At 36.3% G+C, this 27,555-nt stretch overlaps 1 protein-coding gene across 1 annotated transcript in view; it reads left to right on the top strand.

Annotated features, from left to right (window-relative positions):
• Positions 1–26,801, top strand: part of ABCA12 (ATP binding cassette subfamily A member 12) — a 172,062-nt gene extending 145,261 nt beyond the window's left edge. Inside the window, exons 38-53 of the mRNA XM_058664252.1 lie at positions 661–748; positions 2,476–2,581; positions 7,040–7,094; positions 7,625–7,802; positions 10,276–10,391; positions 11,375–11,534; positions 12,624–12,877; positions 13,466–13,670; positions 14,546–14,655; positions 14,935–15,076; positions 16,034–16,168; positions 20,133–20,236; positions 21,243–21,335; positions 21,847–21,952; positions 25,151–25,288; positions 26,640–26,801. Coding sequence (XP_058520235.1) covers positions 661–748; positions 2,476–2,581; positions 7,040–7,094; positions 7,625–7,802; positions 10,276–10,391; positions 11,375–11,534; positions 12,624–12,877; positions 13,466–13,670; positions 14,546–14,655; positions 14,935–15,076; positions 16,034–16,168; positions 20,133–20,236; positions 21,243–21,335; positions 21,847–21,952; positions 25,151–25,288; positions 26,640–26,741 — 2,092 coding nt within the window. The 3' untranslated portion in view covers positions 26,742–26,801. The remainder of the gene's footprint in view (positions 1–660; positions 749–2,475; positions 2,582–7,039; positions 7,095–7,624; positions 7,803–10,275; positions 10,392–11,374; positions 11,535–12,623; positions 12,878–13,465; positions 13,671–14,545; positions 14,656–14,934; positions 15,077–16,033; positions 16,169–20,132; positions 20,237–21,242; positions 21,336–21,846; positions 21,953–25,150; positions 25,289–26,639) is intronic.
• The last annotated feature ends 754 nt before the right edge of the window (positions 26,802–27,555 follow it).

The following is a 27,555-nucleotide window of genomic DNA, read 5'->3' as shown; positions in this document are numbered from 1 at the left end:
CAAAACAATAGTCATAAGGCCATTTTAAATGATGGTACAATTATTTATTTAACCTAATCCTAATTCGGTGGATATGTAAATTAATCTTAAAATTACTACTCAGATTTTAAAAATCATCTACTTTGTTGTTCCATTAGCATGGAATGATAATAACTAAGTAAATTCAACTCCACTTCAAACACAAGGAAGAGGACAATTGTAGTGATAGTGGACAAGTTTGTGGGGAAAAGGGTGGTGGCAGAATTTAGGGTATATAAGATACAGGGACATTTAACAAATAAGAACTATTGCTATAACACTTTAGTATTTTTCAACCAAAAATGACAATGTAAGCACTAAAATAGTATGATTTTGAGGTAGTGCATGGTTCAGTTAAAATGGAGGAATCAGTTGGATGATATATCACTCATTTTAAAGAGAATTATTGCATCAATGCAATTGTTTAGAAGAACTTTTTACATATAGCCACAGTGTGTACTTCGGAATAGAATATGACATAAGGAGTCAATAAAAACATAAAATTTTTGTTAGATACTGTTTATTTCATACCGTAAATATTCTCTAAATGGAAAGAAAAAAATTGGGTTCCCAGTCAAGTATTTTGGTCTATGAAGATCTTTCTCCATTAGTACAAATGCAAATTTTATTTCCCTGTAACAGATATGGAGGTTGGAGTTTTGGGTTGCCCTTGACTACAGACCTTCGTTTTGATGTAACAGCAGTTCCTGCCAATAGAACACTTGCCAAGGTAAATTATGATCTTGCTCCACAAGGTTATGCAATTGAAAGTATGAAATGACATGCTCAAGCATTTTTATAAAGTGTAAGAAATGAACATGATCAAGTTGACATTTTGTGCACCCCACTGGAATCTGATTCCACTCTAATGTAGATATCCTTGGGAACAAGTACACATCAGCATATGTATACAAACTGTACTTCACAACATCTTATAAAATAGCCAGACACACAACGTATGCAGAATTAAGATATGGTTTCAAATTAGTTCGGTCAAACTATCATAAATGATATAAATCCTCTCCATTTTAAGGTGAAATCTCCAAAATACTAAAGCACAGGGAAAGACATAAAGGGACGTATGTATATGATTCCATTTACTATAGGATTCAGAATTAGAGAAAGTCATATTGTAGAAGGGAAAGGAGGAGCACCACCATTGGGAAAGACAGAGTAACAGGAGTGCATTGGGAGTGCTGGATATTTTTATTTCTCAACTTGGGAAATAGTTTAATGGGTGTGTTCCTTTCAAAAAAATTTTATAACACACCTTTATGTTTTATCCATTTTCTTATGCCATAATTTATGAAATGGAAACACATGAGGGAACTTCAAGAATCTCATGGAAAATGGAATTAAAAATAAGTTTGATGCAAAAAATTTTGAAATCCATACTTTTTTTTCATGAAATACATGAACTTTTTTAAGCCCCCATATATTTGTCCTTTCTTTTTAAAGCGCCTATAAACTTAATGAAGTTGATGGAGATAGATAATCCAGTTGGCATTTTTTTCTAGTTCATACCTAGCCAGAGTTTCATATGTGATGACCCATAAGATTGATGGTAGTGTTAGATATTTTCATATAGTTATCCTTCATATAGTTCTCATTTGTTACTAAGTGATACATACAACCTTGGGGAATGTAGAGAAACCAGTATTCATTTAGTGGCTATTATATATCAACCACTAGTATCAGCTATCATACACACTAATTTCCTACTTACAACATCTCTGAAATAGATACAAGTAATATCAGGGGTTTTTCACTGATTTTCACAGGGTCATGTGGAAAGTAACTAGTAAGGTTGTGCTTTCCTTTATTCTCCCCTCTCGCCACACATGGAGTAAATATTATTGCATGAACAAAAAAGTTTCTGATATATAATAATTTCTATCTATATCAAATATGTAATTTTGAGCTATAAACTAACATTACTGAATTGTGATGTACCAACATTTTAATCCCTCTGCCCCTTTTAATACAGAAGTTAGAGGTGGTCGGCATCTTGTTTATTAAAACTAGGAATAGAAAGGGAGTAGGAGGATTTCAAAGTTATCAGTCTTGTTGTCAAGGCCACATGCTTATTTTCATATTCTATCTCTTTCTCCAGCTCGGTCCATGTGCCAGTTATTTTTATTCCTATGATTGACAGTAAGGATCCACTAGCTGTATTCTGTGGATATACCACAGAGATGGAGATAATAATAACTTTCGCAGTTTACTGTAAGCTTTTTCTAGCGATGACCTAGAATAACTAATAACTTAGTGCTATCTAACAACTGCCCTCCCAGTCTCTGCTCATTTCTCCACTTTGGGGTGTGGGTCATACTGCTCCAAGATGAAACAGGTTATTGGGAAATTAATGCTCTTATTTTTAACATAAGTAAGGTAACTAATTAGAAGTCAAGGTAGCTTAATTGATTTGAACATAATCTTGATGTTGGAATTCAACAGGTATGGTATGATCCAGAGGGCTACCATTCCCTGCCAGCTTACCTCAACAGCCTGAACAACTTCCTCCTGCGAGTTAACATGTCCGAACATAACGCTGCCCGACATGGTAGGTTTGCTTATGACAAAACATTTTGGATTACAGCTCTTGCTATTCTCTATATGAACTGCACACTTTCCCTATTTTCTTCCAGAGGCAGACATTTTATGACATCTAAATCACAGGTCTTTAAAGGAGTTTGAAATTAGTAATCACCACCATATGGAGCATGCTGAGGGTATCCTTAACTTCAGTTCAATTGAATTGCCTAGTTTACTAAGTTAGGATAGTAAAACTGAGGTTACACTAACATCGGACAGGTATAGCTCATAGGAAAACATTATTAAAATATGTACTTGTTCATTGACTATTTTTTTTAGAAAATACATTTGTAAATGTTGTCCACAAATCTTAGAATACATTTTCTACACTTGACTAAAAGCGCTATATCATTTATTGAACACTTATAACATGTGCTTCACATGAAATATTGATGGTCCTTACAGCACCCTTCAGGTTACATATTATTGTTCTCCACTACTATTCTTCTTATACCCAGAAGCACAATTTGGATCAAGGGCTGTGTAACTCCTGCACACTCCGTTTTCTAGTCCTCCATACCACATCTCTGAATTCATTCAGATCTACATCACTTGGTTTGCCGAGAGGTTTCCATATAGTCTTTAATACAAGGTATAAGAGATTGACTTTTCTGATACAACCACTGTTCATATATCATTTTACAATAAGATTTAGAAAAACTGAGTAACTCAGTTTCAAGCCTACTGAATATCCTGCTAAGGAGAAAAAAAAATACACTACGCTCCTTTAGAAACACTGACACTTACTTTCCTTTTATCTCCCTACTTCTGAGCATAATGGAGTGGACCAGATTACACTGGTGATCATACAAGTGAATTTTTGAGGTTGGCCAGCATTGTAGTGTCACAGGTAAAGACATTACTTACAACTCCAGCAATGCATTTGAGTGTCAGTTTGATTCCTGGCTACTTCACTTCCAATCCAGCTCTCTGGGCAGCCGTGTGAGAGATCCCAAAGAAACTGACTTTGGCCTGGTCCAGATTTGGCTGTTGCAGCCACCTGGGGAGTGAATCAGTGAAGGTAGACCTCTCTGTCCCTCTGTCCCTGTAACTGACATTCAGTTAAACAAATAAATCTTAAAAAAAAAAAAAGAAGTAAATTTAGGGTCACTCACTCTAGCAACAGACTGGTTTTTTTTTTTTTTTTTTTTTTTTGGCATCTTAATTTCTAAGAAAACAGATCCTCCCCACCCTCCACCAAATTCTTTGGTATTTTCTTAGGAGAAGGAACCATGAAGAAAATAGCAAGACTGATAGTCACAAGTTTAAACCATTAATAAAGGATATGGCCAAAAGTGGTAAATCGAATTAAAAGTCACATGGATCTAAAGTAACCTGCATTGAAACAGTATTGAACATGTACCTTTTAGTAGGATATTTTCTTCAGAGGAAAACACAAGTATTTCTAAGACAGATAATGAAAGTCTGAGAACAGTGAAAATGACTAGGGGAATGGGTAACAAAGTAACAAAGAACAAAAGAAAAACAGTATGGTACTTTTGAAGGGCCAGCTTTTTGAAATCTGTACTCTGGTTTTAGACTGGTTAGACAAGGGCAGTATGGTAGTCTGACTATACATCGTACAATTGTATTTTAGTTACACAATTTTCAAACATAAACTTCATATTGATCCTAAACTGAAATTTATTTTTAATTTAAAAATAAGGCTTTACTTGAGCTATAAAAAGAATAATAGGTATGTACCTTTATTCCTTATTAATTTTCTTATATAGACTTTTGAAACTGGTAGTTTTCCATCCTCTCTGTAAAGCATTTGATTTCTCTCAAAGAGAAAATCCATATCACTCCAAAATACAGTTATTGTTTCTTAAGCAGGTATGGGGTCTACCATGGCAATATTACTTGTCTTTAAAAATCAATCTAATTGTTCTGCCACTTCCTTCTGACACACTACTTACTTGAAGGCGTTTTTGTTAGATTCTGCATGAACTGGGTTTTACTCCAGCTATAAAATTAATTTTTTAAAAATTACTAGCATACAAATAAAAATCTTTTAATTAGCAATCCCTTATAATGTCAATATCTATTACATACACGTGGTTCCCTCTAGTGGTTAATTTAATATGAAGAAGCACGCATTTTCAGATTTTAATAAGTATTCATTGATTAATTGCTGTGCTGAAGATATTTTATACTGCATACATAGAAGCTACCAAGACAATTCTAATATACATCCCAAATCCTGGCACATTTACTCGATCAACTGAAAATATGTATATAATGACCTGCCTTCTCAGGTTTTTTGCATGGAAAAGTAAAATATATCTGCAAAGATTCTTCCAGTAAAATGCATTTTTTTTTTGGTTCTAAAATACAAAGGAGAAATAAAAACTTCCTATTACCTATATTATAATTTAACAACTGGTTTTAAATGAGGCCTGATGGAAAACTGAATCTTTGTTTAAATTCCATTAACATACAGAAAAAAATCACACATTCCTCATGATGTGGCTAAAATTACACCTCAAATTTGGTTTCTGTTGCTAGTTTATCTATATGCTTTAATTGTATGATTTGTTTTTTTATGTAACCTACAATCACTCTAGAAGTCTTCTTCAAAACATATCACATTGTACTAAATAGGAATTATAAATACATTAAGGGAGAAAATATGCCTTTAGAATCAGCTGTAATTTGCTTACACATAGGTGCTGCAGAGGGATTTAGTTTCCTAATATAGTAAACATACGCTACACAAGGAGTACGTTTTCTCTTAGTTCATGACTCTATAGAAACAAGCATTTCCGGGACAGGCTTGATTCCATCCCATGCCATTCTTAACACAGTTACCAGGCATGGCAGGTTTTGTGTTGTATGAAGTCCTCTTTTTGGAATCTGTTGCCAGATCATTTTTGACTCTAGCTAAGCAAAGCTCGCTAAGGACTTGTAAGGGGTGGGCAGGTAAAGCTTATTTCTGACTCTGAGTTTCTTAACAATTCCAGGAAACCCAGATATTTTGGGACTACTTTGAAATTAAGTTGCTACTTTCCTGGATCAAGCAAGCATCATTGAACCTTTCTAGACCTTAATGTTTCACAAAAAAATGTCTTGGGCATGGTGAAACTCTTATCCTGCTCTGGGTGAGCTCTAGAACGGCAGGCACTTTAAAAGTTAAAAGATTTCCCACTACAGACATAGGACAATAAGGAAGGATAAGGTGGTATTTGCTTTTTGGTGGAATCTGAAAGTACTGCACTGGGCTTAGGGCAATAGCCTAAGGCCTAAATCCTCACCTTGCATGTCTGGGATCCCATAATGGTGCTGGTTCATATCACAGATGCTCTGCTTCCCATTCAGCTCCCTACTTGTGACGTGGGAAAGCAGTGAGGATGGCCTAAAGCCTTGGGACCCTGAACCCATGCTGGAGACCCAGAAGAAGCTCCTAGCCCTTGGCTTGGGATTGGTTCAGCCCCAGTCATTGTGGCCACTTGGGGAGTGAATCAGCAGATGGAAGATCTTTCTGTCTGTCTCTCCTTCTCTCTGTATAACCGACTTTCGAATAAAAATAAAAATAAAAACACTTTTAAAAAGTTCTGCATTTTTGAGGCACTGTTAAATACAAATAAGTGTGTGACCAGATAGAAGAAAACAAAAAAGTTATTTAAATGTAATACAGAGGAAAAAATAATGCAAGCAATGTAAAAATCCTGGTTTCCTTCCAAAGCTTCCATAATGTGAAAAACTTCTCTCTTTATGCATGTACCAACAATTGCACTGATGGAGTGAGGCAAAAAACAGTTTTCTTTTAAAAGAGGATCCCCATCTTCATTGACTCATAGATCATACAGTAGCATCGTTTGCCTCAAGGTTTTTATTTTCATTTCTTCAGCAACACATTGGATATTTAGCAGCATGTTATTTAACTTCATGTTGTTGTAAATTTTCTATTTTTCTTCCTGTTGCTGGTTTTGATTTATGGTTTTTCATTTAAGGGGATGTATAGTAACTGTATAGTAGAGTCTGTCATATCCAGATGTGAAGATACAATGCAGTATGCATCTGTACTTCCAAATCAAAGATGGATTCCCAATGAAATTAGTAAATATATCTTGACAATAGGATGCTGTATTCTCTGCCATTATCCATATCTACCATGTCAGGATATACTTAAAGAGCAGAATGATGGACGTATGACTGTTTTTGAAAGAATATACTGGTGTAATAATATAGGGGAAATCAACGGCAAGGGGCAGAGATTTGGTGAAGGGGTATGGGAAGTCCCAGAGTCTACTGAACTGAATCATAAAATAATAAAATAAATTAATTAAAAAAGAAGATCCCCAAAGTAGCAATTTTTAGAACATAATATGAGAAGGGAAGCATATATATATATGTGTGTGTGTGTATAAATTGGTATTTCTGTTGAGCTGAATATCTACTAATAGAAGAATTGTCTCTTCTTAAGGTATCATCATGTATAGCCATCCTTATCCTGGTGTACAAGACCAAGAACAAGCTACGTAAGCAGATACCTCTGCCAAGACTACTTCCTCCCTGGCACTGCTGAGACTCTGTATAAAGCGCTAAATGGAAACCCCAGTTGTGTTTGAATGAATGTCAGTCTAGAAGGGCTGGTAATATAAGTTACCGGTTAGGTTAGAGGGAAGTTTCTGAAAGTGTGTTGAGTGGGGTTGCCATCAGATTCTGTTGACTGAAGACTCAGAGTGTGCCACTTTCATGAGTCAGTACATAAGTGCTTCATCATTTCAATTTTCCTGCATACACATCCCTGTCATATACCTCGTAACCCGTGAAGACTGATGCTTTTATATAAAATACTGCTCCTGAACTCAGATGCACAAAACATTAACTTTATTCCAGTGTCACAGGAGAGTCATGTAGAAGATGGTATCTGGCTTCCTGACAGAAGCTCTTGTGTGACAGTTCACATTTGCATTGTTTGGTGGATAGCTTTAGTCATGAGTCTCTTTCAAAGGAATGGAGCTTCAAAATCTTATGTGCGCTTTCCTCTCCTTTTTGCTAACTATAGAATCAGCAGTTTAATCGATATTTTAGTGGCGCTGTCCATCTTGATGGGCTACTCTGTCACAACGGCCAGCTTTGTCACCTATGTTGTAAGGGAACATCAGACTAAAGCCAAGCAACTGCAGCACATCTCAGGCATCGGTGTGACATGCTACTGGGTGACAAACTTCATCTATGACATGGTGAGTAGTTAATTCCACAGCAAGAAAGACAGGATTAATTTGAATAGGAGTTACCTGTTTGTTTTGTTTTGTTTCTTATTGGAAAGAGATTTATACAGAGAAGGAGACACAGAGAGAAAGTCCTTCCCATCAGCTGCTGCATTCTCCACATGGCTGCAAAGGTCAGAGCCAAGCCAGTCTGAAGCCAGCAGCCAGGAATTTCTTCCGTGTCTCCCATGGAGACACATGATCTCAAGGCTTTGGGCCATAACCAGGTTGCTGCTGGATGGAAAGTGGAGCAGACAGGATGTGAACTGGTGCTCATAATGGATTCCAGCGCGTGCAGTGGAAGGATTAGTCAACTGAGCCATCACACCAGAACTGAGTCATCTGCTTTATACTCAGGAGTTATTTACTTTGTTTTGTTTACAATAAAATTATAAGGACATTAAACTAAGAGAAATAGCTTGAACCAAATTTACATTTTTCTAGTGGATGAGAGAAAGACAAACCCACCCCACCCCCAGCTCTGTGGGCTCATGCAGACTCTTCGGGTATTGTTAAAATACAGATTGCTGGGCCCCACTCCAGTTTTACTACATAAGTATCGTGGGAGTGGAGCATGGAGAATATGCATTTTTAATGAGATCCCCCTAGGAGATTTTTAAGCACATTGGTATCTGAGAGGCACTACTGTAAAGAAATGGAGGCTTAGCATCATAATAGGCTTACTCAGTTGTGTGAAATAATCAAGTTTATAAAAATTTAATCAGCTAATAGTGGAAAATTTGAAATAGCAGTCCTGCTGAATAACACATCAGATAAGTTTGCAGGGAAAGAAAAGATATGTTTTATTGACAGCTCTGCCATTTGCATTACATGGTTCCAAAGTTCAGACATTTTTTTCTTGACTCCAAGCGTGCCAGTGCTGGCCAAAAGCACAGGAAGGGTATGTAATTGCCTCATGATTACGATGACATTAAATGAATTGTTGTGGAGATTATTGACCTGAGGAGCTAGAGAGTAATTAACTGCATATTCATTGTGTCAATGTACCCAGTGAGGTCCGGATTGTGTTTGTTACACAAGTTAAATGTAAAAAGGATGCTAGTGGTGGCTGTGGACCTGATAGGAGCTTTAATGTTAAGAAGGCCCTACGTGCACACTTTGGTGAGTCTCCTTGCTATTTTAAATTCAGTTGTCTTATATCTGGTGCTCACTGCAATTCAGAAGCTTCAACTCCTTCTTCCCCACACCAAATTACACCATTGTAAATTGGCTTCTAACTTTCTGAAAACTCCTTAGCACTTTATATTTCTACTGGCAACAAGATGCAGGAGTTCTTTGTTCAGAAAACAATGATTCCAAGCATGTGTGAGACTCATCGCCCTAACATGTCACAGAATAGCTCGCTCTAGTTACCAGGTCTTGAAAATCAGCCATCTAGGAGTTGCAACATTCAAAATCAAATCAATAATTTTTAATTTTTTAATATTTATTTATTTTTATTGCAAAGCCAGATATATACAGAAAGGAGGAGAGACAGAGAGAAATATCTTCTGTCCGATGATTCACTCCCCAAGTGACTGCAACGGCTGGTGCTGCGAAATCAATATTTTGAAGATTGAATCTGATACCAAGATACCTGGATGCCTTATGTTTGTTAGTGAACCTCTATCACTAAAGGTCCCATGTCTTTTTTTTTTTTTTTTTTTTTACAATCTTTGCATAGTTAGTTAGGGTAAAAAGTTTCAAGGGCTATAGAAAAGTGGGTAAGACTATTATTTCCATATTGTTTCCTTCATGTTTAAAGGGGGATATTAAGGGAGAAGGCCCACCCAGTTTCCCACCCACCCCAGGTTCCGGATGTAGGACATGCTCCGAGGTTCTTGCTCAAGTGGTTTTGATGGTTCACCAGTTATGAATTGCTGCCAATCTTGCCACTCCAAGCACAATGAGGTCGTTGAAGAATCCACTGATTGACATAGTCCATCATAGAGTCTCCGTTTGTCCAGTATTTCGCTGCCAACATATAGCTGAGATGGTTGATTGACCTGTTCTATCTTCTGTCTCTTCTTGGTTAGGGTTTTGAGTCCACATTTCGATTGGGGAGATCCCCAAAGAAACTTTGTCTGAGGTGTTCCCAGACCAGATTCTTATATGTACTAGCAAGTATAGGGCCCAGCACAGTCCATTGCCCCATCAGATGGTGGTTGCAATTGCTGGGGGTCCCATGTCTTAAAGCCAAGAGGCAAGAACACCGGGAATCTCTTGGGTGTCTGTAAACATGATGATTAGGTGGACTTAATATTGAAGGAGACAAACCACAAAGAAAAATCTATGTAAAATGGCTGAAAACTACAAGCAATGGAAAATGAATCAAAATTTCTTCTTTTAGATGTTTTAGGTGAATTTGCTGCAAGTGTCAGAGATGGAGTATAACTTTTTGAAAAATTCTTGCCATATAACAAATGTTATTTTCATATTCTCATAGATCTTCTACTTGGTACCTGTAGCATTTTCAATTGGTGTCATTGCAATTTTCAAGTTACCTGCCTTCTATAGTGAAAACAACCTAGGTGCTGTATCTCTCCTGCTTCTGCTGTTTGGGTAAGCTGCTGATTAAGTAATAAAAGAATTTATGAAATTAAAGGCTGCTAGACACAAGAAGAACCTAAATCACATTAGCTAATTTTCAATTGTCTTCGGATTTTATTTGACATAAACAATGAGTAACAATATATCATACTTGCTAGTCTACAGTCTGAAAAGCAGAAAATACATCTGCAAATTAATACAGCTATTATTAATTGTGATACCTTGATACCTAACATTAATGAGCACTTGCTGGTGTCAAGTGTCATGTGTATCAATTTACAAATGTAATCCAATTTATGTAAGACATGGAAGACTTATGATGAGCAGAAAATGTGGATACCTATGTGAATTTATGCATTGACACAATAGATGGACTTTTTGATGCTAAATCTCTATATAAATTCATGGACAATTACTTTTATTTATTCAGTTATTAATGCTTAAGGGCACACACATAACACTGATGTTTCTTTTCTAGACTAGTATACAGTCAATAACTGGTGTAGCAGTTCTTTGTTCCCAGAATACATAGTTGATATCTCTTAGTTAGCAATTGCAGCTAATGGAGGAATACTCTCTCTTGCTGCTGAGGTCTTTCCTCATACAGGCTCTCCAGTCTCTAACCAGGCTGTGTCTACTTAGTTAAGCTTGCAAAGATATCATTAGTTTTTCCCAGCTTTTAGAGATATGATCTATATATTTCTAAGCAACAAAATTCTTGGCTGGGTCAAACAACGTTATCTCCAGGGGGAATTAATTTGTAGTTGAAATAATGTGGAACTGCTTGCATTCCTTAAAAGAGAAGCTGCTTACTGTCATTTAGCAAACATTTTTTAGATCTTTTTTTTATCAAAAAGAAGTTGAAAGATCTGACTACAAACCTTGAAAAAATCACCCGTTATGTCAATTTTTATTTTGAAACCTTATCTAACATTTAGTTTTATTATATTAAAAATTAAGATATAAGTTTAATTCTCAGTATTATTAACCTTTAGGTATGCAACATTTTCTTGGATGTACCTACTGGCTGGGCTCTTTCACGAAACAGGAATGGCTTTTATTACTTATGTTTGTGTCAACCTGTTTTTTGGCATCAATTCCATCGTTTCCCTGTCAGTGGTATACTTTCTTTCCAAGGAAAAGCCTAATGATCCGGTAAGATCTTTTATTAGTCTGCTAAACTTCAGTGAATGTATCAAAAGCATTAACACATTCAAGGTGAAAAGATTTTCTTTATTCTGCATTCTTTAAATAGCAAAGAATAAGATCACTGACTTCTATTACATTTACGAAAGGAGAAAGTACAGCTTTTAAAAACTCTTTTTAAGGCTTCATGTGGGTTAATGCCTATTATATTCAAGGAGTTGTCAAAACTATTGATATTTCGTGGGGCTTAAGCAAGGTGACAGAAATGAAATCAGACATTTTATATACTGCAACATAAATCATGCAAAAAACTACCCAAATATTTTTTCATTAACAAATCCTTATGGCATGATGGTGACAAGGAAAATGGCTTATTCATAGGACTATGGTTAAAATTCATTTGAACATTCACACAGGCAAAAACCTAATTCACTCCCCTTCAATCATGTATTGGAATCTACTTCATTGTAAGCATCAGTTTCCATTCAAAGCTGACGATTATGAAGCACTAACAGTGTCAAGCAATTGAACAGAAAAGAATAGAACGGAAATGAAGTGAGCTGAGAAACAGATAAACACTCTTCAGGAAGAAGAAAATTCATGAGGTGGAAGTCGTTGGCCCCAAGTGTGAATAACTCGAAAATGAGCCATTTGGTCCTCTTTGAGATGTTGAGTTCCTCCTTCCATCTCATCTCACCATTTTAATCTCTCTGAAGCATGAATTACCTTAGGTTCTAAAACTTTACTGTTAAATTCAGCACCTCCATTATCCAGGCACCTAGTAATGCTGTGTAATGACTGCAGCACCTTCTCTGGTTCTATATTCTAACTGGCTAATGCAAATCCAGAAGACATTCTGTCTCCAGGATTTAGATCCAACACCTCATGTCACCTCAAGACAAATACAACCCTTTCCTACTGATAAGTTTCTGCCTTTTATAGTAATCGTTATCAAGCAAATTCAGCATACATGTAAGAAAATTGTCAACCTAAATTACTAAGCTTCACAGGTTTCAATATTGTCCACATCTAGTTTTAGTGTTTTTCTTAACTTTTTGGAAGCATAACAATGATATTATCTTTGTTTCCTTATTTCAGACTTTAGAACTGATTTCTGAAACCCTGAAACGCATTTTCCTGATTTTCCCACAATTCTGTTTTGGCTACGGTTTGATTGAACTTTCTCAACAACAGTCGGTCCTAGACTTCTTAAAAGCATATGGAGTGGAATACCCAAGTGAAACTTTTGAGATGGATAAACTGGGAGCAATGTTTGTGGCTTTGGTTTCCCAAGGCACCATGTTCTTTCTCTTACGACTCCTGATCAATGAGTGGTTAATAAAGAAAATCAGGTAAATATAAGAAAATAGTGTTTGATGTCAGTGATGAAAATCAGTTCAAAATACAGTAAAAGTCTACAGAGTATCATTCATATCATTGATTTTCAAAAAAACTAATCTGTTATAAAACAACAATGGATTGTGCACTTCAGTATTTAAGAGGGAGTATTTTATGTCAAGTGTTTCTGTAATAAAAAAAAGTAGCAGCAGGGAATTGCAAAAGGAGTTGATTATTACATTTAGACTTGTTTGAGTTTACTAATAACTCTGAGCTCTCTTAGGAATTAGTTTTCAGGTATTCATCATTACTGGATTTAGGATTCTGAACTTTAACAGTGGGTCTATAACTACTTTAAGGCATGAAAAGCAAAATCTCATTCCTAGTTATTGTTGTGAATATGGTAAAATCTATGCTAATTTTCAAGTTATTTGAAGTAATTTGAATAATATGCATATGTAAGACATTTAAAAGAACCTTAATTATAGATGCTATATTTTCAGTGAACAGAAAACCCCTTAGAACATGTCAAAATTGAAGGGTATCATTTCAAAACCACTTGTGCAGAATCATTGAGATAAAATCACTGGGTCTGTTTTTAGACTCTTCTTCAGGAAATTTAATTCTTCACCTGGAATGGAGACAATGGATGAAGACGAAGATGTGCAAGCTGAGAGATTAAGAGTGGAGAACGGTGCAGCTGAATTTGACCTGGTCCAACTCCACCGTCTCACAAAGACTTACCAGCTTATCCACAAAAAGATTGTAGCTGTAAACAACATTAGCATTGGGATACCTGCTGGAGAGGTAACTATTTTGCTTCTAAATGTCCTTTTCATTAGCATAATAAGTGAATAATAAAAATATATCTTTCTAGAAATATGAATCAATCCCTCTATATTTCCATATATAAAAAAATTTCTATGTATGTTCATAACTATATATGGATGTTTATATGCATTTAGATGTAGATTACACATGTCCACATGTTATTTGTCTTAGAATTATTCCCTCTAAGCAGAAAAAAGTCACCAATTCCAATCATCCAGCAAGTTCTGGACCCCTTTCCATACTACTGTCCTCCCAAAGGGGACTTATAGTCACAAAGCCTGTTTAGGATGCTTGCACAATTTTCCATTTTCAAGCCTCTTCAAAAAACAGCATAAAGAAATCAGAAATTTTTGAAAATGAATTCCTTTTTTTTCAGAGTAACATTAAGGAAGCATTGAAAGGAGAAAGTGAATATAGCTATTTCCTTTAGTTTTTTAGAGCAGAGCCATGAACTCCATGCTTCAAGTGTATCAGACAGCATAGAGAAAGCACTGCCTCAGCACATTATTCCATGAAGTTGTGATTTTGTGTGAATAATATGAAATGTATAAATAGAATTACTTCTTTGAGTTAGCACATCTTATTTGTGGGGTGTTTTATTGTGTCACATAGAGACTGCTATAATATAAGTTGCAACATGAGCCTGTTGTTATACACCTGGATGCTGACATACTTAAAGAAAAACAGTAATACCTAAGTACCCATTTGGCTTAAGAGAAAAATTTTTACCAAAGTGCAAGAGAAAACTGTAACATCCAGCTTATTTCACTGAGGGATAAGGAGGAAACAGACACAGCAACAATGTCTCTGATTTGGATTAATGGCATCCCTTTTTTGCGTCCTCAAACCAGTGCTTTGGCCTTCTTGGGGTGAATGGAGCAGGAAAGACCACCATATTCAAGATGCTGACTGGAGACATAATTCCTTCAAGTGGAAACATTCTCATCAGAAATAAGACTGGGTATGAAATACTAAGTCCTGATGGCAACCTAATTTAATGAAAAAAAAAAGTAAACGAACATTTTGTCTTGAGGGCTTACTGTTAACATTTTTAACAGGGAAGAATTTACTAAATGAGTTGAAATATCTGAACTTTAAACTCTTGTTCTGAATGTGAGATGACTTTATCCCCCTTTGTGAAAATCACCAACTACCCTGATTAAAGTTGAGCTCCTTTCTCAATACTTGTGTGGGACATCTCTTTTGAAACTATCCTGTGGTCTGATCTTCTTCAACGCAGATCTCTGGGTCGCGTTGAGTCCCACAGCGCATTAGTTGGCTACTGCCCCCAAGAAGATGCTCTTGATGACCTGGTGTCCGTGGAAGAACACCTGTATTTCTACGCCAGGGTTCATGGAATTCCAGAAAAGGATATTAAAGAAGTGAGTACATCTGTGGGAAATTAGTGATCTTGAAAGCAACCACTGCTTCTGTTTCTTCTCCTACCTCCCTTCCTTACTTGATATCTGGAAAATCATGATGTTTTACTCCTGACAATAATAATGAATCCACCCTAACCTGATTGTCTGTATTATATAAAAACTATGGATTCAACTACAGTAATCCTTTGGTTTGTGTTTCTATTAAGAGCAAGCAAAATAAGAGCATTCTTCCCTTTGACTTCCGGTGGGAATTGGTAGGTGATATCTGTATATACATTAGTGTTCAGATAAACACCAAATACACCAATAAGATGGAGTAACTTCCGTTCACATTTTAAATCTGTGGTTTTGTACTTTATTACAAACATTTGCCTTTTTCTATGAATGGCTAACCATTAGAACAGTTGCCTTTGTTTTGGTAGCCTGGAGAACCTGTTTTGTAAGTTCAACTAGGATTTCATTATTTTCCCAGGGCTATTTAGCTACAGAAATAACCGCATGAATGAATACTTCATAATGTCCAAAACTTGTGATACTGGGTCAGTGTTAAACAGATATAAAGCATTTAAAATAACCCTCAGTGAGAAGTAAGATAAAGCATTGGTGACAACGAATGAAAAAACTTCCTTGTGAGCTGTTTCAGCTCTTTCAAGTTTTACAAGAGAATCCTGTTGTAATACAACACAAAGTATAATCTGTAATTGTAAATACACACACATTTGGATGAGGGGAATCTCACTTTAAAATGAGCCTCCAAGGAATGGCTTTCATCTGTGTAAATGAACTATTAAATTTTTAAGTGATCCTTTGGCCATGAAAATAAAAACTCTGGGTTGAAAACTAATTGTTTCAATTTGTGGGAGGTGTGGTTTCCATGATAAAACTTTCCTTTCACATCAGCTTTTTTTTCCACTTGGGTGAGGGAAAGCAAACCAATTTCTCTTGTATTGTCCACAGACTGTTCATAAACTCCTTAGGAGACTTCACCTGATGCCCTACAAGGACAGACCTACCTCTATGTGCAGTTATGGAACAAAAAGAAAATTATCCACTGCACTGGCCTTGATAGGAAAACCTTCTATTCTTCTTCTGGTAAGAGAATGATTATGACAAGGCTAGTGTCTAATTCGTACAGCAAATCCAAGTACGTGTTAACATTTCTTCATCATTATTCTTGCAGTCAACATTTAGTGAGGTCTCACTATGTGCCAGTTACTGTGTAAACCACTTCACATATACTTCCTCATTCAAGGAATTTGTGTCAGCAAATTATCTGTGACCACAACAATATGCTTTCTTTTTTTAAGATTTATTTTAATTTTATGCAAAGTCAGATATACAGAGAGGAGGACAGACAGAGAGGAAGATCTTCCATCCGATGATTCACTCCCCAAGTGACCACAAAGGCCGCTGCTGTGCTGATCTGAAGCCAGGAGTCAGGAACTTCCTCCAGGTCTTCCACATGGGTGCAGGGTCCCAAGGCTTTGGGCCGTCCTCAACTGCTTTCCCAGGCCACAAGCAGGGAGCTGGATGGGAAGTGGAGCTGCTGGGATTAGAACCGGCGCCCATATGGGATCCTGGCATGTTCAAGACGAGGATTTTAGCCGCTAGGCCACTGCTCTGGGCCCCACAACAATAGGCTTTCAAAAATGTTTGGCTGAAGTTGCCAGCTTAGTGAGTTTCTAAGAAAACACGTTGAGCCAGGATTGTAGTGCAGTATGTTAAGCTGCTGCCTATAACACCAACATCATCCCACATGCGCTCAGCCTGAGTGCTGGCTGCCTGGTTTCTGATTGAGCACCCTGCTAATGTGACTTGAAGAACAACTGAAGACGGTCCAAGTTCTTGGGCTCCTGTCACCCATGTGGGAGACCCAGACTAAATTCCTGTCTTCTGACTCCTGACTTCAACCTGACCCAACCATTTTGGGAGTGAGTCAGTAGATGGAAGAGCTCCTCCTTTCACTGCCTCTCCTTCTTTTTTTGTAAATATGACTTATAGGTTAATCAATACATTTTTTTTTAAAAAGAGGAAACTGTGGGAACTGAGAAACTGAAACAAATTCAAGTAAAGCTGTGAATGACTGCTGAACTTGATTCCCACTTACTGAAGAAATAGTGTCTCCTTTTCTGTAATTACTTGGTCAGGTGCACTAACACTCTCCAGTTTCTCCTAACAACAAGTATATTTCAGGAGGGTATATTTTGCTCAGATCTTATTTTCTTATTAGTTAAAAATATGAGTTATCTTGCTTAGGGGGCAATCAATACTGTGCCATATTACTTTATTTAGGCTGCGGTAAGATATCCTTCAGACTTTGTATTTTTATTTTCGAGGTGGAAAATTAAATTAATCACTTGTACATATAAATTACACATAGTGGTAAGACAGTTATTCTGCTTCCCAGGCTCAATATTCTAAAAAGGTGCTTGTCTGTTTTAAAGTTTTAAAGTTTCTCCAACAAATCAACAGGAATTACACAGGCTATTTTCCTGCTGGCCTATGGTCCTTTTACTTTTTATTTGTTGGATTCTTTGTTTAGTAGAGACATTAAATTTAAAGTAGAAATGTGTTAAATGAGAAAAATAAACTATTAAGTTTAAAAAAATTTTTAAATGGTGTTTATATTACAAAAAGAAATTTGCCCTCTTTTTGGAAGATCCCCTTCATTCAAGGACTACTGATCTCTGAAAAAGCTTTACTCTGTGCAGAAGAAATCCAGCTATAAATCAGCATGTTATTCCAGGGATTAAGTCACACAGTGGATCAAATCATTTAAACTGCCTAGATAGAATAATGCACAACCCATCTTTGCATAATACCAAAAGCTTATAATGCATTATATCCCTGCCAACTGATGCTTATAATGGAATTCTATTGTGTAAGTGTCCCTTAAATTGAATGAAACAATCCTTAGGCACCCCGGTGAGATAATAGACATAAAGCATTTTAAAATGTTAAAAGGGCTATGTAAATGTTATGTATTAATGAGCTGGACTGCAGTACTGGCTGTGAGAGAAAGGTATTGAGTTGTCTTTTGAATGCATTTCCTGTATATGCTGTCTTCTTCAAAACTAGCAGTGCCAACATCTTTCACTGGGTTCTCAAACTGATATTCTCTTTTTGCCTAAATTTAACTTCTTATTCTTTTTTAATTAATTAATTAATTTTATGATGCAGTTCCAGAAACTCTGGAATTTCCCTTCCACTTCACCCCACTGATTTCCACTATTTTATAACAATATTGTAGTCTTTCTGCTATTTAAGTGTATCCTGACATTGTAGGTATGGAGAATGACAGAGTCCCATTATCAAGATATATTTAACAGTTCCAGTGGTACTCCATCTTTGATTTTTTTTTTAAAGATTTATTTATGTTTACTGGAAAGGCAGATATACAGAGAGGAGGACAGAGAGGAAGATCTTCCCTCCAATGGTTTACTCTCGAATTGGCTACATAGGCTGGAGCCGAGCCAATCCAAAGTCAGGAGCCAGGAGCCTGGAGCCTCCTCGGGGTCTCCTATGCGGGTGCCGAATCCCAAGGCCCTGGGCTGTCCTTCACTATCCTCCCAGGCCACAGGCAGGGAGCTGGATGGGAAGTGGGGCCGCCAGGATTAGAACTGGCACTGACATGGGATCCTGGTGCATTCAAGGCAAGGACTTTGACCGCTACGCCAATGCGCCAGGCCCCATCTTTGATTCTGAGGCAGAGGTGCATACTGCATTGTTTCTTCACATTTCGATATGATAGTCCATATTATACAGTTCCTCTAGATAGCTATATATGTACAGGCATGTTTACCTCTATATCTATTGATCTTGTATTTTGCATCCTAGAGAACATACCATATTTGTCCTTTTGGGATTGACTTATTTCACTAAGCATAATGGTCTCTAGTTGGGACCATATTTTTTGCAAATGGTAGAATTTCTTTCTTTTTAAAGTGGTATTCCATGGATAAATAAATGGCAGATTCTTTATCCACTCCTCTTTTGATGTGCATCTGGGTTATTTTCATACTGTCGCTATTATAGATTGTGCTCCTGTAAATATAGCATTACAGATCCCTTTCTCCTATGCAGATTTCATTTCTTCTGGATACATTCCCACAAGTGGGATAGCTGGGTCATATGGCAGATCAATTTTCAGTTCTCCTAGCACTCTCCATGTTGACTTCCATAGTGGTTGTACTAGTCTGTACTCCCACCAACAGTGAAGGAGGGCCATCTTCTGCTGCTTTTCCAGCTCTCCAGCGGGGAGTTAGATTGGAAGTGGAGTAGCTAGTACAGAAACCTATGATCATATGGAATGCTGACATTGCAAGTATTATGCCCCAACACCAGTCTCAATATTTTGCCTTATTCTCTACCTATACTTTATGCTTTTAGAATCATTGACTGGAAGTACTATTGCTTAATTAGATTACCTACTGCTGTGTTTTTTAATTTTGTATCTGAACAAGTTTTCAACGCATCATCCACTTTGAAATATGATGTATCTCTTTCTACTTGATAATTTCTGCTAATGTCACTTTATTTACCTAAGGAGTGTTAAACTTTAATTATTAATATTTTAATGAAAGTAAAACTACAGTTCAAACCTATTAACTGAAATATTAAATTGTGCTTCTATGTTACACATTACGCAATATTATAAGCATAATTCTATTATCAGAAGCACCTGATAGCAACCTCAGTGATGTAACTTCAGATATATAAAAACACACATACATATATTTGACAATGTAAAATAAATGTAAAGACACCATTTTGTCAGTAATTGAAGCAGATGCTTTTCCATAGAAACGTAAGAGATACATGTAAAGTAACAGAGTGTCAATTTCCTGGAGACACTTTCTAAAACAGATTGACAATTTTAAATGTTTAATTTTGAGCTTTCTGACAGCATCAGAAAAAAAGCTTATTAAGTATAAAACAAGCTAGTCAGAGCAGTTCAAGAAGTGATTTCTAGGGAAGTGAGATGCAGTGATTCGTGTAAAGAACTTCATCACAAATTAATTAATTTGATAAATTTTTCTTGTAACTTTCTATTAAGGATGAGCCAAGCTCGGGCATGGATCCTAAGTCAAAACGGCACCTCTGGAAGATCATTTCTGAGGAAGTCCAGAGCAAGTGTTCTGTCATCCTCACATCTCACAGGTAAATTGAAGGCTGCGGCTTTCAAGTCAAGTGACACAATGTTAGCGTGATAGACATAGAAGGTAACCCTGTGTAAGAGAGAATTTATTGTTTTATGCTGATAGCAATAGGAGCAACTGAGAAGGTTTCACGGTGAGAATATCATTTCTGTGGTGGAACACAGTCCAAATTCTTTTTCAAAATAAATTTGTGATTTATTCTTCTCTTGACTTCACTATAGCTCCTTGTTGCCTACAAAACAATAGTAATAAATAATAATAATCCTTAAGCCTAGCATGCACGGCTTCCTATATCATCTGGTCTCATCTAAATTTTCACTCTTTTCACCCAGTGACACTCCTTGAATGACTTACGGTTTCACATCTACCCACTTTTCATCTCCATACACTTTCTACTTGAAATGATCTTGCAACAAGTCTAAGTTCTAAATCCCACCAGTTCTTCCACAGCCATCTCCTGTGTCTCTCCTCAATGAAGTAGATTCCTCCCATCAAACAAGTATAAGGGAATACTGAAGCATTTTGTCTGTGCCTGTCTTGTAAGATCAACCTTTCATTGTGATTTGTGTTAAATTCACCTTTGCCCTAAGATTACCATATAGCAGAAAAAAAATTAGATCTATTTAATCATAAGAGAATTTCTTATAAACTGAACATGGAATAAGGGGCATAATGAAGAGTTCAGTGCTACTTTGCAATGGTACCTGGGAAAGGTATGTCTTAAGCCAAAATTTAAGAGGGCTTGAAATACTTTCACAGAAGGGGTATTCTAGACAAAAGAGATGGTCTCAAGTTTAGGAGAAAGAGTAAATACTCGAAGATATCTAATTTATATTTTAAAATGATTATTTTAATTTTTCTTCAAGACACCTAAAACTAAAAAAGGGACTAAAGAACTGAAACAGTATTCCTAATGTACTAAAATGAAACTGTTAAAATTATGCTCAAGAATTTCAACTGGATTTTCTAAGTCCTCCTTGTTAACATGATTCTGCTCTGTCTTTCAGCATGGAGGAATGTGAAGCTCTCTGCACTAGGCTAGCCATCATGGTGAATGGAAGATTCCAGTGTATTGGGTCTTTACAGCACATAAAGAGCAGGTAAAGGACAGCACAATGGTTAGCGTCTGGCGTTGAGTAAACCGTCTCATGGTTGACAGACTCTAGTTGCAGTTAACCAGCGTATTGACTTAATATTTATTTTTAAAACCTCAATTACTTTAACTTTTATTATTGACAGCAAATCCTCATTGACTTGTTTCTCGAGAACTTGGCTATCTGAATTAGAAAGTACTCACGTTTAGACACAGAAATCGATATCAATTGCCAATTTTGGCATGTCAAAAAAGCTAAGTTTTTATGTTTTCTTTTCCACATGGCATTTACCAAAGTGTCTTACTTTGTACAGAAGTAAAGATAAAGAAACAAATCATGGCAGTGCATTTGTATTTCTAATTTTCAACCTGTCCTGAACTTTTCTGGCCAAAGGATAGTCATTATATAAGAAAGTGGCTGCAGTGGTCAGCTTGGGTCCTGTCTCATCGTCTAGAACTCCAGAGGAGCTATTTTGGCAGAATATAACTCAAACATAGTTTGCACTTTTTCCTTCCAGGTTTGGACGTGGATTTACTGTCAAGGTTCACTTGAAGAATGACAAAGTAAGCATGGAGACCCTCACAAGATTCATGCAGCTGCACTTTCCAAAAACATACTTAAAAGTAAGTAGCTTAAAAAAAAAAAAAAGCAAGTCCTAACCACAGCCTATGATTAGCTCATTGACATTTCAATTTTAGTTTATATTAGTCTTAATATACTTCTCAGATCAAGACACCAAAGAGTTGCCCAGCACGATAGCCTAGTGGCTAAATCCTTGCCTTGCAACCACCAGGATCCCAAATGGGTGCCAGTTGGCTGCTCCACTCCCCATCCAGCTCCCTGCTTGTGGCTTGGGAAAGCAGTCAAGGATGGCCCAAGTCTTGGGACCCCTCACTTTCATGAGAGACATGGAGGAGGTTCCTGGCTTCTGACTTTGGATCAGCTTGGCTTCAGCTGTATCAGCCACTTGGGAAGTGAAGCAGTGGACACAGATCTTCCTCTCTGCCTCTCCTTCTCTCTGTATATCTGCCTTTCCAATAAAAATAAATAAGTCTTTTAAAAAGACACATAAGAAGTCCCAAAGCACAATAAATAAGAACACAATCGTAAAAATAATGATACATATTTATTTAAAGTTAACACAGTCCTTTCACGTTCATTATTTACTTCTTTCTCACAAAGGCCTTATGATAAAATTGTATTTACTCTCAAGGTATAGTCATTGCTACTTTACAGGTTGTATACATTGGGGAGCTAAAGAATGATAGGTATTATGTAACCAAATGCATTTCTTTTCAGAAAGAAAAGATTTAAAGAGTATGGGGATGTCAAAACCCATCAGATAATCTTCTTTCTTCTCACTGGAAAGAGAAGCCCACAAAGATTGAGCAGGGCTGGATAGAAATCAAAGCCTCAAGTTCTTACCTAGTTAAAAGTTGTACCATTGATTTCATTTCACATAGACATATCCGTGGGGTGGACATGCACAGATGTATTTATAACACCTCACCTACCTAGACTTGGCAGAACAATTTATCGTTAGAACATCTTGGATGTATAATCAATTTATATCAGATAATTTTAGCAAATGCTTGTTTTTAAAAGGAAATCAGTTGTGGAATAATGAAAAGAAGTTGGACAGACTTGGGTGGAGCTTACTGTAACTGGGTAATTTTCACAGACATTCAGAATTTCATTTTTCTCTGTTGTAAATAGCGATAAAACATCTACTTTTTAAAATCACTGTGAGAGCTAAATGATAAAGTACCTAAAAACATACTTCATAAACTATCTGTGTAATATTAATGTGAAGTGATTTTGGTGAACAAAATAGAAAGCATGTTAAAAATAAATTTTTAGACGATTTTTAAATTTGGAAATGCAGGGTTTCAGAGAGACAGAGAGCAATAGTGAAATAGGGAGTGAGAGAGACAGAGCATATTCCCACCTGGTCCACTGCCCAAATGCCAACAGTGGCTGGGGCTAGGGCTAGGCTGAAGTGCTGGAACAGCATCTGGCTCTCCTGTGTGGGTGGCAGGGGTCCAAGCCCCTTGGCCATCTTCCACTGCCTCCTGAGTGGCATTAGCAGTGAGCTGGATCAGAGGTAGAGCAGCCAGGACTCCAAACAGCACACATGTGGAATGCCATTTTCTGAGACAGATTAACTCACTGTACTGCAATTTGGTCCCAAGAATTATTTTTAATTACAGTATGCATTTATGGGGTATAGTACGATAACTTGACAAATACAAAAATAATAATCAACCTGGATAATATTGTCATCTCCTTAGACATTTATTATTATGAAATGCATAATAAATTGTGATAAACTAGAGTCTCGCTACAGTGCTATAAAACCCCAGTACATGTTCTCCTATGTAACTGTATTTTGGTTTCTATTAGCTAACCTAACTGTATCCCTTGTTCTTCTTCTTCCTGGTCTTTACTGACCAGTCTTCTAATCTCTACTTCTACAAGATAACAATTTTTTTTTAGCTTCCAAATATGAATGGGAACATGTGATATTTGTGAAAAGAGTGCTTTTATCTTCATAGTATATTTTTGCATTGGCCTCCCCAAGGTTTGACTAACATATCTAGAAAATAATAGCTTTCATAATTCTTATCAAAGCCCATTTTCTGTCATCTAAATTTAAATCAAATTCAAAAGTGAAAGGGCACCCTTCTTGAACAAAATCGTGTCGGTCACAGCACTTGTATTTCAGTGTTTCTCTGTTGAAATCTATGTTTATCTGCCAAGTGATGAAATTATATTTTTTCTGGTGTGCTCCTCAAGGGACCAAGGTTATTCAAATCTAATGAAGTGGTGATAAAGGTCTGATTTCTTTGTAAATAGATCTTTTTTTTTCCAATTCTGAAGTGAATTTAAGATCTCATAGAAAGGAAATAGCAATTTGGTAGCACAAACAAGTAGGATGCCAGATTGCAGTGACAGACATAATACAAACACAACTCAATGGGAAAAACCAATCAGTGAACAACCGAGCTCATGGGGGTTGATTCCAAGGGAAGAAATCACCTGATCAAACTTGTGTTAGGAAAAAAACAATCCTTGCTTCTTTGTGCTGGAATAAATCAGTGTTTAAAGTGTCTAGGCTTCTGAAGAGGTTGTTATAGTAACTTACATGTGACATGATGAATGTCAAGCTAATATTATTGGTGATGCAAGTACAGACAAAAGAGGAAAGTTGAGAGGCATTTGAACGCAAAAGAAAATCAGATGTGGTAACTGATTTAATATTCAGGAAAATAAGGTGTTAAAGATACTCCAAGGCATTTCTCAGTAGAAGTGATACTACTTATTGAGTAACATTTAAGCTTTAAAAAGGATTGCAGGGTAAGTTGAGAAATAATATAACATCATTTGAATCAGACTTCTTTGCTTGTATGACCTAATATCTTTAGCTGATATAAACTGAACAGATAATTACTAGCCTTTTAGAATGATGTTGACTAAGAAGTTTCCAGAATTGATGTCTGGAAAAACTTTATACAAGAAGAGAATATTACTATTCTACAGACTTTTCCTAGGAAAAGTTATAATGAGCTTATAAATTCAAGAGCATGTAGAGTACCTGGGCATTTTCATTAACTTTGTGGTTTCTCCTTGATATTTATTAAAACTTTTTGTTTTATCTTTTCAAACTGTTAGATTAAAAACACACCTATTATTTACATTGTGGCATCGTTTCCAGTGCAACACATTGCATTATTTTCCTTAGTTTTCTGTAAAGCTATGTCTAATCAAATCATTATAACCTAGTGTTGTTAAGTAACAATTTTTTTCTTTGGCTCCCACAGGATCAGCATCTTAGCATGTTAGAGTATCATGTACCAGTGACAGCGGGAGGAGTAGCGAACATTTTTGATCTGCTGGAAACTAACAAGGCTGCTTTAAATATTACTAATTTCCTAGTGAGTCAGACCACTCTGGAAGAGGTAAGATGTATACCATGACCCATGTTCCCAAATCACAAATCAATCATTACACATTCTGTTTATTTCTTTTTAATGACACTTAATTGGTTTTTAATTGAAGCAATATTTAATCCTGCACCTGAAAAGTTTAATGAATTGTCAATTTATTTCTAACTTGATTTTGTAATATTAAAAATGTCAAAGGCATGAGATATTCTTGTTTGGAGACAAGAGTTTTTCCAATCTACAACACATCTATATCCATCAGATCATGTTTACATGTAAAGGAACAAAACATTATTTTCACCTACAAATCAATGATACATGCTTCCCTTATTTTCCTCTTGATAGGTTTCATAAAGATTTTTATTGACTTACATCACAGACTAGGATGAGACTAGTGTAACCATATAGAGTTTGGTTCCACAATTTCAGATCTGTTAAATGCTGGCAATGAAAGCCACAAAACACAGAGTTCTAGTCTCTTATTTATATTTGCCTTAATTAATCAATTAATTAATTCTAATTAATCTAATAACCAGAGCTTTCTAGGTCATCCTTTACCTCTATAATTGTGGTAGAGTTCAACCAACATGATGTATAGAGCATGAACCAACATGATGTATTGTAATCCTCATTGGAATAGTCTAGAATTTTGAAAGTTAAAGGCCTTTCTGTTGATGTATGGTAATATGTTTTATAGCCAAATTTTATTATGAGGCTTTGGGAATTTTAACAGAAAACTTTAAACAAGTATGACTCAACTGGCATAGAAGATTTACTCTTTGATTTATCATCAATTGCCAGCACAATGCTTGCCCCTCCCAAGAAAATACTCTCCACAGAGTATATAGCTTTTGGATGAATCTACCTAACAGATTTAGTTCTCTTAAATAGAGTAAAAATTCCTGCCTATTAAATAATTGGCTAATGGAATATAATGTTAATGTACACTTTATATTCAAATTTTGTTTTAGTACATTAACTCTTAAAACAAATGTAATATATTTCAGCACTTTCAATATTTGACATGGTTTAAGACTGGACTTCTGTATGACACAGTAGACAGATACTAACCTAGATCTTAGAAATAAAGATATGTGGCTATTATGAATTATATTCAGTTATAGCTTCTGATTTGCAGTGTGGTTTTAATCACTCACAAGTACATACATTAGTAGATACTGGTGCTATTTTCAAAAACCCAGTTAAATGAGAGAGGCTATATTACTTGTGTGAGCATGTTTCTATAAAATATAGTTTTCTTATTTGTTCTCCAATGTTTTATGTGTATATGCATGTGTGTATGAATTAGTTTAATTCCTTGTTTGGTTTACCAGCACTAATAGCCTTCTTTCCTTTGATTAACCAGGTTTTCATCAATTTTGCCAAAGACCAAAAGTCCTATGAAACTACTGACACAAGCAGCCAAGGTTCCACCATTAGTGTTGACTCACAGGACGACCGGTTATAACAACTGCAACTCCAGACAACTCCATCCCAGCTGATGAAGAACAGTTTCCCTTGGAGGAAGTGCCAAAGAACATAAGACTTCCTCAAAATATCTCTGTTTTAAATTATTATACTGTATGGAGATTTATTATTCTGTAACACTAAGTAGTTATAAATAGAAACTATTCTATGATCCATGGATGTTATTGCTATTGAAATGAATTCCTGTTTACAGAAACCTGTGAGTGTGCCAACTGGATATGCTGTTGATTCCCATAAGAATAAGAAGGCAAAACCACTTCAGGACAAATGTCTTAATTTATTACTTTCAATAAAAAGGTTTGAAATGCATGGAAATTAGTGAAAAGTGAGAGTAGAGAAAGAAAGTAGAGTGGTCTGGGATAAATAGGGTTGGGCAAGCAAAAGAAAGTTGTTCATTTCTAGAAGATAATAGAATGAGCAACGTCATGAATAAATGAATCAGTTGTAATACGCAAAGTACTGCTGGCTAGGTTAGCAGTAACACTACGCAGTGTGCACTGTGTCTACAAGGGATGTGAATGTCAATTTCAGTAACTGTGATTACACAGGGACACACTGAATTTCAGAAAACCCCTTCCTACAGGAATTCAATTGCAAGAACAGTTTGCCCTGGTGGTGAACAAAATTTAAAATCATTCCTGCCACGCCTTACCAAGAGTAAGGCACAGGGCAGAGCATGAAGCTACTTCCTCTTTGGTGTGTGTTGGGGGGAGGGAGGTAGTGTGGGGAATGTGTCAGCTGGGCGGATACAAATTGTGAAAACTGATCATTCATGTGCTGCTGGCAAGCAACAT

Source organism: Ochotona princeps, chromosome 5 (genome assembly GCF_030435755.1).
Source record: "Ochotona princeps isolate mOchPri1 chromosome 5, mOchPri1.hap1, whole genome shotgun sequence".
NCBI lineage: Eukaryota > Metazoa > Chordata > Mammalia > Lagomorpha > Ochotonidae > Ochotona > Ochotona princeps.
The sequence above is the reverse complement of the archived record's forward strand: the minus strand, read 5'-3'. Positions and strand labels throughout refer to the sequence as shown.